This window comes from Echinops telfairi, unplaced genomic scaffold (assembly GCF_000313985.2).
Source record: "Echinops telfairi isolate 266 unplaced genomic scaffold, ASM31398v2 ScPeMD7_5805;HRSCAF=6673, whole genome shotgun sequence".
Lineage (NCBI taxonomy): Eukaryota > Metazoa > Chordata > Mammalia > Afrosoricida > Tenrecidae > Echinops > Echinops telfairi.
This window is the reverse complement of record NW_022109704.1, coordinates 2,168,116-2,179,500: the sequence shown is the minus strand read 5'-3', so window position 1 is coordinate 2,179,500 and position 11,385 is coordinate 2,168,116. Positions and strand designations below refer to the sequence as shown.

At 57.1% G+C, this 11,385-nt stretch overlaps 1 protein-coding gene across 1 annotated transcript; it reads right to left on the bottom strand.

The window, feature by feature from the left end:
• Nucleotides 1-6: 6 nt before the first annotated feature.
• On the bottom strand, nucleotides 7-11,385 carry SEMA6C (semaphorin 6C; the record flags this gene model as incomplete). The annotated part of the gene is made up of 19 exons (XM_004716649.2): nucleotides 10,364-11,385; nucleotides 8,519-8,681; nucleotides 6,532-6,646; nucleotides 6,195-6,258; nucleotides 6,009-6,065; nucleotides 5,303-5,404; nucleotides 5,033-5,123; nucleotides 4,697-4,816; nucleotides 4,456-4,544; nucleotides 3,989-4,206; nucleotides 3,583-3,714; nucleotides 3,108-3,260; nucleotides 2,773-2,946; nucleotides 2,382-2,528; nucleotides 2,000-2,077; nucleotides 1,819-1,874; nucleotides 1,235-1,279; nucleotides 800-895; nucleotides 7-356 (listed from the first exon to the last, which is right to left on the bottom strand). Coding segments are annotated over exons 2-19 (2,196 nt in total), but the record flags the coding sequence as incomplete, so codon positions are not given.

The following is an 11,385-nucleotide window of genomic DNA, read 5'->3' as shown; positions in this document are numbered from 1 at the left end:
GGGGGTGGACTCTGGGGTGGGCAGGCAGGCCAGCTCCGGTGGGGACACGCCCTCGGGGGGAGGCAGGAAAGTGGTGTAGAGCTGGGGCGTCTGGGCCGCGTCTCCGTCCTTGGACGGCGGCGGGGGGTCTGGGCCCCCGCCGTGGAGCCGGGCCAAACTGCGGAGGGAGAGGGGGCGCGGGAGCCCTGGGGTCTCGATGTCCTTGCTCAGGCGTCGGTGGGCGCGGCGGCAGGCGCAGGAGACCAGGAGGGCAGAGACCGCGGCGCCCAGAGCGAAGGCTGCGGCCACGCTGGCCAGGAGGAGTGGGATGGGGACGGAACGGGAGGCCGAGGCTGGGAGGAGGTCCCGGCGCACGCCTGCCGACCGAGAGGAAGGAGGGAGGCTCAGCGGGAGATGGAGGGTGCGCAGTCCCTCAATGGGGGCCCGGGCAAGTTGGGAAGACATCTAACCTTGCTCTTTGGCTCAGCGACACTCCAGAGCCTGGACCTTCCTCGGGAATCAGGCCCGCCTCAGCCCCCTCCCGCCACCCCCCAACACACACAGCCCATCACACTCTGCCTCACACACAGGCTAGAGATTGGACTGGGGGGCAGGGGCAGGCCCCCTCTCAGCTCTGGCTTTGTCGCCATGCCAAGAGCGGGAGGTAGAGCTGAGATGGTCAAATCTGTTTGGGGAGGGGAAGCTCTAAACGTGCGTTAGCGAGCACCACACACCAGTCAGTCAGTCGACGGCCTTAGGATTCTCCCAAGAATCAGCAGCCACACACTTCACTCCTGCCCCTCCCAGCCAGCCCCCTTACCCTGAGTGTGAGCTCCAAGAGTGGAAGACTGGGGCCGGGGGTGGGCATCACTGAGGGGGCTGGGGGTCTCAGGGGAAGGGCCAGGACCCAGAAGCACTGGTGACAGAGACCAGGTCAGAGCCAGTGAGGCCTGTGCTTTCTACCCCTGACACCCATGCAGGATCCTCCCTTCTCCCCGACCTTGACAACCCAGGGCTCTTGAACTCCAGCTGCCTGTGGGTGTGGGGAAGGGTTCGTCATGCAGGAGAGTAATTCACTTTGTTGTTTAAAAGCTATTTATTAAGCACCCTACTATGTGTCCTGCACATTGAAGGATGCAGACCCATGTCCTGAGATTTCTCTCAGGGGGTCTAGGGTGCTGGTCTGCTGCCATGGTGGAGCCCAAACTTGGGTGAGTGGAAACTGAGTAAGGAAAGGGAAAGCAAGAGGACTTACCATATGCAGAATCCCCTGGGCCAGACTGACTCCCAGTAGCTCCATCTGTAAAGCAGGGAGAGACGGGGAGGGGAAACCTCATGAAGAACTGCTGGGGCCACTCCTGCACCACAGGAGACCTCGAAAGGCATGAGTTCCTGAAGCACCAGATGGTGTCTGTGCCGTAGGGACTTAAGTGAGTCTCGCCCAAATATCTGTAAATCCTAACCTCTATGCTTGTAAGTTAGTTACCAACTAAAGGAGTTGTCTTTAATATAATGTTAAATGAATCAGATTTGAGTCTGGTGTATCTTGAGTCAATCTCTTGAGATGTAAAAGATTTAAATACAAACTAGCAAGCATACATGGGGGAAGAGAGACCCCAAGCCACATGAAGACTGCCCAAGAGCCAAAGCTCAAAGTGACAAGGGCCTTCCACCGAGCTGACAGAAAGCCTTCCTCTAGACCCACCACCCCAACCTGCTAAACTGGGAAAACAAATGCTTAAGCCATCCACTTGTGGCACTTCTGTTACAGCAAACAGTCCTAGATAAAACAGCGGCCACCAGAGCCATGTGCCATCTGCAGCTGCCCCTTAAATTTACCTTGGCAGTCACCATCCTCTGTGGCTTCCTGGTCCCCAACCCGATCAACATCAGCCCTAAAAGGAAAGGGAGATGGCTCAGTGCAGTTCTGTTTCTTGCCCCATCCCCCTACCTTAGCCCACAGTGTCTCCTTAGTGATGGGGACCTTTCTCCTCAGGAGATCCAGGGGTCCCTCACTTACCCACCAGGTCCCCGTATATCCACACAGCCTCGGGACCTATGCCAACCACAGTATGGGTCCTGAGAAGCCAGGCAGCTCCTAGGGAAAACAGTCATGTGAGAATGGGACCCCTACCACTAATCCCGTTCTACCCTCCTGTCTCTTTCACTCTCACCTGACACCAAGAGGCTCCTAGTCCTAAATTCCCAGTGTATCTACCCCAGTCCCTGGTCCAACATGCTTGAGGCTGAAACGGCCCTAGATTCCCAGTGTATCTACCCCAGTCCCTGGTCCAACATGCTTGAGGCAGAAGCGGCCCTTTCCTCTGCTTCCCCTGAGACCTGTGTTCTTTGGAGACCAAGGGAGCTTTTCCAGGAAGGGCCTGGTCTCGGACCCTTCTCACCTTCGGCAGGCCCCGTGCCTGGTGCAGTGGCTGAGAGGGAGGTAGATCATGCAGCCAGAAAACGCCACAAAAAGCCTGTGACCCTCAGTGTCCAGCTCGAGCCCCAGGACCCGCCGTGCTGTCTGGGATGACCGCTTCCCACTGCACCTGGGGTGAGGCCAGAAGGAGTCAGGTGGGTGAGTTGACAGCAGAAGATGAGCAATAGCAGCCGGACACAATCCACGGGGCCTCCCTGCCCCACCAGTCTCCAGTCTTCTTTTCAAGCGCCAGCCCCCATCCCCACTCCAAGAAGTCAACGCTGGAGTTCTCAGGCCACCACTACCACCACCTCACCAGCCATCTCCCACCCCACTCTTGCCTGAAGGAGAGCTCGGTCCCCCATAAGCCTCACCGAGAGGGGCTGTAGGCATCAATCTCCTCCAATAGGATGGGCTCAGTTCCCCCAGGTCGCCCTCCTGGGGGTAGCACCTTCAGTACTGTCCCATCGTTGGAGCCAAGGAACAGGACTGTGGTATTACTGTGGGGACCGGCCATCCCATCCACAGCTACCTGGGTCAGCAGGGCCCTGCAGGGAAAGGCCTGGGTCAGGGGAAAGTGAGGTGTCGGCCCCGACCCCATGCCTCAGCTTCTTCCCTGTGCTTTCGTAAGTTCTTCCTTCACCTGTGCCACTGACCTGATGGGGTGAGAGACGAAAGAGCGGGGCTAGGGGGCGGAGGGCCACCGTACCTGCTGGTGAGGGTGAGCAGCGGCTGATGGGTGGCAGGTGGCACGGCGGGGTCAAGCAGTGGGTGGGCCTTGATGAAGGTTAGCACGTCATCGGGGAGGTCTCGAGAAGAGGAGAATGAGGCAGCTTCACCCACTCCTGCACAGGACCCCGGCCTGGTGGGCACATGAGAAGGGGCAGCATTAGAGCCCTGGCTTGAGTCAGCTCTGCCCGCCCCATTTCAACTCCCAAACATGATCGTAACCAACCCTTGTTCCTCCTATACACAGGCACCCCACCCTTCCCTTCTCTATGGCAGCCCTCCAATCCATTGTCCACCCCTTCTCAGGACCTGACCTTGGCAGTGGGCCTGGGCTCTCCTCATGTTAACCCAATATAGCCCCCCTCCCTAGGCCTTGCACACCATACCCCTTCCTCACAATCCCACTTTGGGAACAGACTCTGTTTCTGTCCCCAAGCCCATCCCATCCTAGGTACCTGGGTGAGGGCACCCTATCCTCAGACACAGGGGTCCAGGCCCCATCCAGACTTCTCTGCTCCTTGAACTTGCCCTCGAACCCACGCTCAATATCATCCAGATAGAAGGCGCAGACTGCAGAGCCAGGAATGCTAGGGGAGCCAGAAAAGGATGCAGGCTAGGTGTGGGAGAAGGAAGCAGTCCCTCCCAGGTCACTGCGAGCTGGGCTTCATGTACCACAGGTGGGGGTGGGGGTGGGGGAGACAGCCGTTAGGAGTTGGCTAGCACAAAGAGGTGGCCAAAAAACGCAAACTAGCTGCCTGGAGCTTCCCTTCATTGCCCCCATCAAGAGTCTTTGAAAGGGGAGCATGGACACTGGTGGGGCAAGGGGACACACTGGGACACACTAGTCAGTCTTGTACCAACCTATTGGTCTGAGTCGTGAAGACCCCAAAGAGAGCAGAGCGGCCATGCAGGGTTGAAGGCCCGGTCAAGGCCTGGAGCACATCAAAGTAGAAGGTTGAGTCCCCAGGGACCGAGCAGTTGAGCCGCAACTTCAGGAAGGAAGTCCAGTGACGGTCCAAGGCCCGAGGGGACCCCCCCTTGTCACGCTTACACACACGGGCTACACGGGAGAACTGCACCTGGGGGGAGGGAGAGTCAGGACCCATTGGGCGAAAGGCCTGCGGTCACGTTAGGAGGCCCCGTTTTGGAGCACAGAAAAGGCACGATGTGGAGGGTCAGTCTGGGCCACAGGTTAGGGTCGGGAGGCTACAGAGCAGATTGATGACTGGGGGCTGCAAATAGGGTCAAGATCTTGCCATTGACTGAACAGGCGCCTCGGAATACAGCAGACCCTTCCAAATCCCCATCCGTGATGCCCACCTCCTTACCCTCCCCAGCCGTGCATCCTCGACAGAGACCTCTCGGAAGAAGAAGTAGACGTGGTCTCCATGCTCCAGGGCATAGACGAAATAAGGCTCTGAGGGAGGGAGGGACAGGAAGAGGTATGGAAGAGTATCTACACCAGCTTAGAAACTCTCGACCAGTTTACACACGTACCCTGCCCCCCTCCCCCCACAGGTTTCACCCTGCTCCCCAGGAGCAGCCTCCCTCCCCAAGGCCCGCCCTGACCTCGGAGCCACTTGGAGTCGTACTTGGCGGAGCGAAGTGGGGGTTGAGGACCAAGGCTTCTGTAAACGACAGCGTCGCTGGCCTGGAAATCCGCGGCTGTGGCTGAGTACAGACTGCCCTCTGAAAGGGATGGAGGGAGGGGGCGCGGGGAGGCGGGGGGAAGCTTAGGGCCAGGCTTAGGGATCCGCATCCTAGTTCCTCCTGGACCTAGGCTTGGCCCAATCCCTGCCTCCCCGCTCCACTCAGAGACATGAGGGGAGAGCAAGCTGGGAAAGATCTCTGCAGTGGGAGCCCCCTCCAGCCACATGCCTGCCTCCTCCAGGCCCTGGGCCATACCTGCAAAGACAGCTACATTGGACTGGGTGGCATCAAAGGGGCATCGAGCCTGCCCACTGAGCTCCTCGCCCTCCTGCTGCAGCGAAGTTATCTGTGGGCCGAGGGAAAAGGAAGTCTGGCTCCATAAGCGATTTCCTCATGTCCTTATGTCCCCCCCTGGACACTCCCATTCCCTCACCCCAGAGCCTGGTCCCTGCCCATCACAGTGATTGGCCACTTGAGGCTCTCCCCCTCATTCCCACAGAGACTTTCCCACCACCCCCCTCGTACCCCATAGCTTCGGCACACAGGACTGAACGAGTTGGTTCCACAGGCGAGGAGCGTCCGGGAGTCCCAGGGAATGAGCACACGGATGTAGTTGTAGCACTCGTCCTAGAGAACCCCAGAGCCCCGGTCAGCTGCAAGGGTCCAGGGCTGGGATGAGAGGCCACAGGGAGGAAGCCTGCTGCTCTAGAGCCAGTCAGAGCAACTGGAGATCAAGTTCCAACTAAGCCATTCACTAACTGTGGCCTTGGGCAAATCCTCAGACCTCTCTGTGACCCACTTTCCTTTCCTGAGACGAATAATACCGATTTCTCAGGTGTATGTGTGTCTTAGGAAGTGCCTATCACTTGCTCACTCCCTGCCATCGAGTTGATGTCAGATCACAGTGACCCTATAACACAGGGTAGATCTGCCCCTGTGGGTTTCCAAGACTAACTCTTGACAGGAGTAGAGAGCCTCATCTTTCTTCCACGGAGCGGCTGGTAGCTTTGAACTGCCAACCATGGGGTTACAGCCCAATGAGGAATCACGATGCCACCAGTGTCTCTTGCGGTATATATAAAGAATGCTAAACATGATTCACTCCCATTTTCCTTTGAGGCCTAGGTTGGGAGAGCTGGGTGGGAACGAGGGCATGGTGAAGGCCTGGACAGAGCCTGGAGCAGGGAAGCCCTTTTCTCCCCTTGGAGTTGGCGGGCCACCGGCGGCTCACCGTCAGCTTCCCGCGTACAGCACAGTTGTCCACATCCTGGCTCCTCCATGTCAGATACTGAGGAGAAGGAGGAAAATCACTTCACAGGACGGCGCCTTTGGGGTCCTTTTTCCCACGCACTTAACCCTCATTCAACCTTTCCCAGCCTTATCTCCGTGCCTACCCTTTGTCCCCACAGCCCCTTACCTTGTTGGGCACCAGCCCCTTCCCTTCTTCTTGGGCTTGAAGATCGAAGGCGAAAACGTGATCCCTGAAGGGGTGGGTAAGGAGGGGTCAGAGCCAAGTCAGGGTTCCACCTGGGCTCCTGAGTCCTCCCCTTCTCCAAGTCCACGTTCAGCTCCTCAGAGGCCAACAGCATGGGCTGCCTGCCCTGTGCCCTCCCCCTTACTCGACATGCTCTGGGTCCAGGCATGCCCATGTCCCGTGGCCTGTGCACCTGCAAGATGCTGCAGTGGCCATGCAGGTCCCATGTCTGCCCAGGAGCATGCATATCTTCCCCACACGTATGCCTCAGCCAGTTTACCGGGCAGCCACTAGCAAGGTCCGGTTCAAGGTCAGAAATTTCTGAAAATCCAGCCCAAGTTGTGCAGCCACAGCATCATCCTCCAGCCCCCGGAACCAGGATAATGGGGAGGTACCTAGAGAGCAAAGAAAGGTGGGGTGCTGAGGATACCACAACAATGGGAGACCAATATCTTCTGCAACCACACAAGGGTAGGAGGGGACAACACGCTATGGACGTAGTAGATACACGAGGGTAGGTGTGAGGTGCCCTAAAACTAGTAACAAAACTAGCAGTTAGCCGGGAGCACTTCATCTCATCGAGCACTGGGTTAGCGCTTCTCCCCCACAGGGTTTCCTAGTCTGTGATCTTTCCAGAAGCCAATGGCCACATTGACTTCCCTCGGAGCAGCTGCCAGCATTGAACTGCCAACCTTGCAGTCAGCAGCCGAGGGCTTAATTCGCTGTAGGCCAGGGCTCCTCCTGTAGGGATGTTATTTTCAGTTACCATGTACCACCAACCCTAGGACATTGGCCTCATTTTACAAATGAGGAGCCTGAGACTCAAAGCCATCAGGGAACTTGCATAAACTCATTTAACTGGAAAGTGGCAGAAATGAAAACCCTATTGCTGTCGGGTGGCTTCTGACTCACAGTGACTGTGTGAGACAGAGCAGACCTGCCCCAGAGGGTTTCCAAGGTTGTCATCTTTAAAGAAGAGCCCTGGTGGTGCCGTGGTTACATGCTTGACCGTGCTCGGCAAGTCTGAAGTTTGAACCCACCAGGCCCTGCTCCTTGGAGAAAGACTGGGCTTGTGACTCCCCTAAACAGTTCCGGTCTCGGAAACTCACCAGGGCAGTTCTAGCCTGTGCTATCGGGTCACTGCGAGTCGGCATGGATTCGACGGCAGTGAGCTTGTTTTTATTGAACCTTTCTAGACGCAGACGCCACTGGGTTCCAACCACCAGCTGCGCCACCAGGCTCCGTGATAGGGGCAGGCACCAGGATTCAGAGCCGGTTCTCTATGATTCTAGACCTTAAACCAATAATCCCTTCTTGGACCACAATCCCCCCTCTCCCACATGGCACACTTTCTCACTTCGCCACAACCTCCCCTCCCCATTTCTCCCAACACCTTCTACACCCTCCCCGCAAGACCCTGACACTTCCAGCAGCCCTGCCCCCAGAGTTCTGTCCCTTCTGACCAACTGTAGCATCCACCTACCCTGACCCTGGAGCCCAGAGTTCAGGGTGAGATGATTTAACATTCGTAAAGTGCTCCAAACTGTCCGGCACATGGGAATGTTTGCTATTTTTAATATCCCCTCACAATCACCCCGGCAACCCGACTGCAGTAATCTCCGTCCTCAACACGACTCCCATTCCTACATGCATGTATAAAGGGGTTCTACATACAAAGATGCCAGTCAGGAAAAGTGGATTAATGATCTTTATCATGGTGGGGCTGAGGATTGCTGGCGGCACAGGTGGTAGAGAGGGAGCTAAGAGGTGCTGGGAACTCCAAAGCCAGCCTCATGCTTTCGTTTTGTAGCTGCTAATAATAATAATAGCAAATATATATAAAGCACTTAATCTATGTCAGACAGTGTTTTCAACACTTAGCTTGCATTACCTCATCTAATCCCTAAATAGCTCTCTGAGGCACAATACTATTATTATTCTCATTTCACAGATGAGGAAACTGAGGCAATGAGAGGTAAAATGACTCGATCAAGGTCATGCAGTTGGTGAGAAACTTCGCAGAGATTCAAACTTGCTAAGCTTTGGTCTGGCTGAAAGTCATGTTCTCAGCCACGCTGCCACATGATACTGCCTCTACATGATGAAACCAGGCCGGGATGAGAGGCGACCGACCAACCGGCCTGAGGCTGCAGCTCTCCTGTTCCTCCCCTGCTGGTCAGCCTGTCAGCTTCTTTGCCTTCCTGCACTGTCTCTGACTGAGGGCTGAGCTCACTCACACAGAGGGCGCAGGGTCTCAGGGGACTCACCTTGCAGGTCTGAGCTCAGCAGAGGGTGGGGGTCCTGAGGGAAGGCCGCGTGGGTATGGGGCAGAGAGAGCAGCAGCAGCAAGGGCATGAAGTAAGGGGCGCGGGGCATCCTGTGCGGGGCAGCTCAGGCCCCAGGGGGTGCCCCCTCACCCATATGCTGGCCCTGGATGGGGAGACAGAGACAGAAAAGTGAGAAAGGAGCCAATCCCCCCCCCCCAGCCTCCTGACTTGAGCAGGCTCCTTCCCTGGTCTATCCCCAGAAGACCCTGCGGGTGGGGGGGAGGGGAGTGGAAGAGCCCTTTCTCTGGCACTGCCTCCGGCCCCCTGCCGGCTGTCACCATCACTCAAGACCCTTCCAGTTCCAACTGGCTGATGGGAGGAGGGCTGGTGATGACCCCAGGTAAGGACAAGACACACCCGCTTCCCTCCTGGCCTTCTCACTCTGCTTTCCTCCTCTCTCCTGACTGGGCCTGGGACATGAGGTAGGTGACACCTCCTGGCCCCCCTCTTGCTAACCCTTTCTCGGCTATAATTAGATACTGAAGCCTTAAAATTATAAATAGTGACTCCTTGGCACTGGGAGGAAGCAGAGGGCACCACATCGGCCTCCCCCACGCTTGCAGACCCCCACAGCACCCTGGGAGCCGTGCAGGCACCGCGCCCGGGCAGAGGCAGCTGGGAGGCAGCCACGCTCCTCTTTAGGGTTGAGGAAGGAACAAAAGTAGCAGGGAGGGGAGCAGCCTGGGGGTCGAGGCCCTGGTCTATGTCAGCTTCTGCTTCAGGGGCCCTTCCCGTGCTGGGGAGGGGAGTCAGGAGGGGTGTCTTAGCCAAAAATGCATCTGCATCAAAGCCAGATCAGAGGCTAAATTTAGCTCTGGTTGCAGCTGTCTCCCGACCACTGTGCCCCCTCCCAGCCTCTCTAGCCCCCTGCTTGCTCCCTGGCTCCTGAGAACCAAAGCATGTACTTGGTGGGGGGGAGGAGCAAACCCACCCTTATAAGGAGCCAGGAATAGAAGGGGCTGTACTGGAGAGGGGAAATGGCTGCATATGCCCCTCTTTCCCTTCCTTCCCTCATCGGTCAGCCTCTGCAATTGAAATATAAATAATTCAATGACAGACAGGCAGTTGTAGCCCAAAGTCCAGGAAAAGATGGAAACGGTGGAAAGGATGGTGAGACAAGCCTCCTTCCCACCCATCAGCCTCCCACAGTCAGAGGACCTGGCTGAGCCCCACAGCGAGAAGTGACCCCAGCTTCCTGCCTTCCCCCTGAAATTGAAGTGAGGCTCTGGAAACCAGGTCAGGAGGGTTGAGAATCATTTCTTTCTGTGAACAGCAATCCCACACCACTCTGATTACCATCCCACCACGGCTCCTAGAGAGGAGACCTTGAGGCTTCGCCATGTCTAGCCCCTGCCCATTTCTCCAGCAATTCTACTCTTAGGAGCCTGAACCCAAGTGCCCCCCAGGCCAGCATCACTGGTGGGAAGGCTGACGTCAGGTGGGGTCCCTTGAGACCTGGAGGAGGGGAAGGGGTTGGAACACCTAATGATGACCCACCTCCCTAGGGGCAGAGCAGCCAGCCAGCTAACGACCCTCTGGTGTTGCAAGGCCAAGCCTCCCTCCCTCTCCTCTTCACCATGTTTCCGGATGCTGAAGCTCCCCAGAGAAGAAAAAGGGACACAGCTTGTCTCTAACCCTCCCCTGCTGCCCCCCCCCCACCTCAAGTTGCCCTGGGCAACTAGTATTTTCACCTTGGAAACAACTTTGTTCTCTGGCAAATGGGGAGAAGAGCCAGACCCTCATCCCGCTCCCTGGCCATGCTTGCTCCCATTGCCCTTTCCTTACCTGGGGTGGGGACTCCTGCGGGGGTCTGAGGGAAATAGGCGACCTCTGACCTGACAGAAGACGGGGAGAGACAGTTACCTCCCATGTCACTTCCCTTGAAAGTAAATGTGAAAATTTAGGACCAGCGGCTGAGGATCATGCCAGGGAGACGCCTCTCTGGAAGATGTGGGGCCCTGGACACTGAATCTGGTTACAAAGGCGCTGCCCCTGTGGGGTTGATGCCGGCCCAGGGATGTGAGCACAGGGGTCAGGGAGGGTTCCTAGCCAGAAACTTCTAGAGCTTCAGGACCAGCCTTAGGGGGAAGAGGTGACAAGGAGAGTTTGCAGGGGCACAGGGACCACTCCCACATGAAAACCTTCAGAATCAAACAGCTTTGCAGCCTTCTTAGCAAAAGCGCCCTAGCTGGGGACAATAGAGGCTAATTTGCATCTCATTTACATGCTCTTCATTTCCAGGCAAAATGCTCTGATAGCAGCACCCACAGCCCATTCCTTCTTCCCAGAGAGCAGCCCAGCTCAGCTCCCCACAGTCCTCCTTACCCCCCACACCTCAGCCTGATTTCCCTCTAGCCTCTCCAAACACTTAGTTAGCCTTCGCATGGGCACCCCCAGTCTCAACGATGATACAGCCTAGGAGGGCTTACCATAGCTGTTCTTGGGGGGGGGTCAGTGTTTAGGTGCCCCCGCCCCACCCTTGCTTTGGAGAAGGCTAACTGCTCTGGGACCAATCCCAGCTGCTTCCTGCTCCCAATAGGAAGCAAATGAGAGCGGGCAGGCCACCCTTTTTCCCTCTCCTAGGCTTTCTCCTCGTTGCGAGGAGGAGCCAGCCCTTCCTTCTGGCTCCTCCAGGTCCCCTGCAGACACCTCTAGGGAGTGGCCGGGGTCACAGCCAGTGTCCGGCAGGGGCTGGGAAAGGATGCAGAAGGAGTCCGAGCTGAGGACAGTGAGGACAATAGCAGGAACCCCTCGGCTGGCTGCCCGCCGCCCCTGTCCACCTTCCTGGGGGTGGAGGAGGTGTCCAG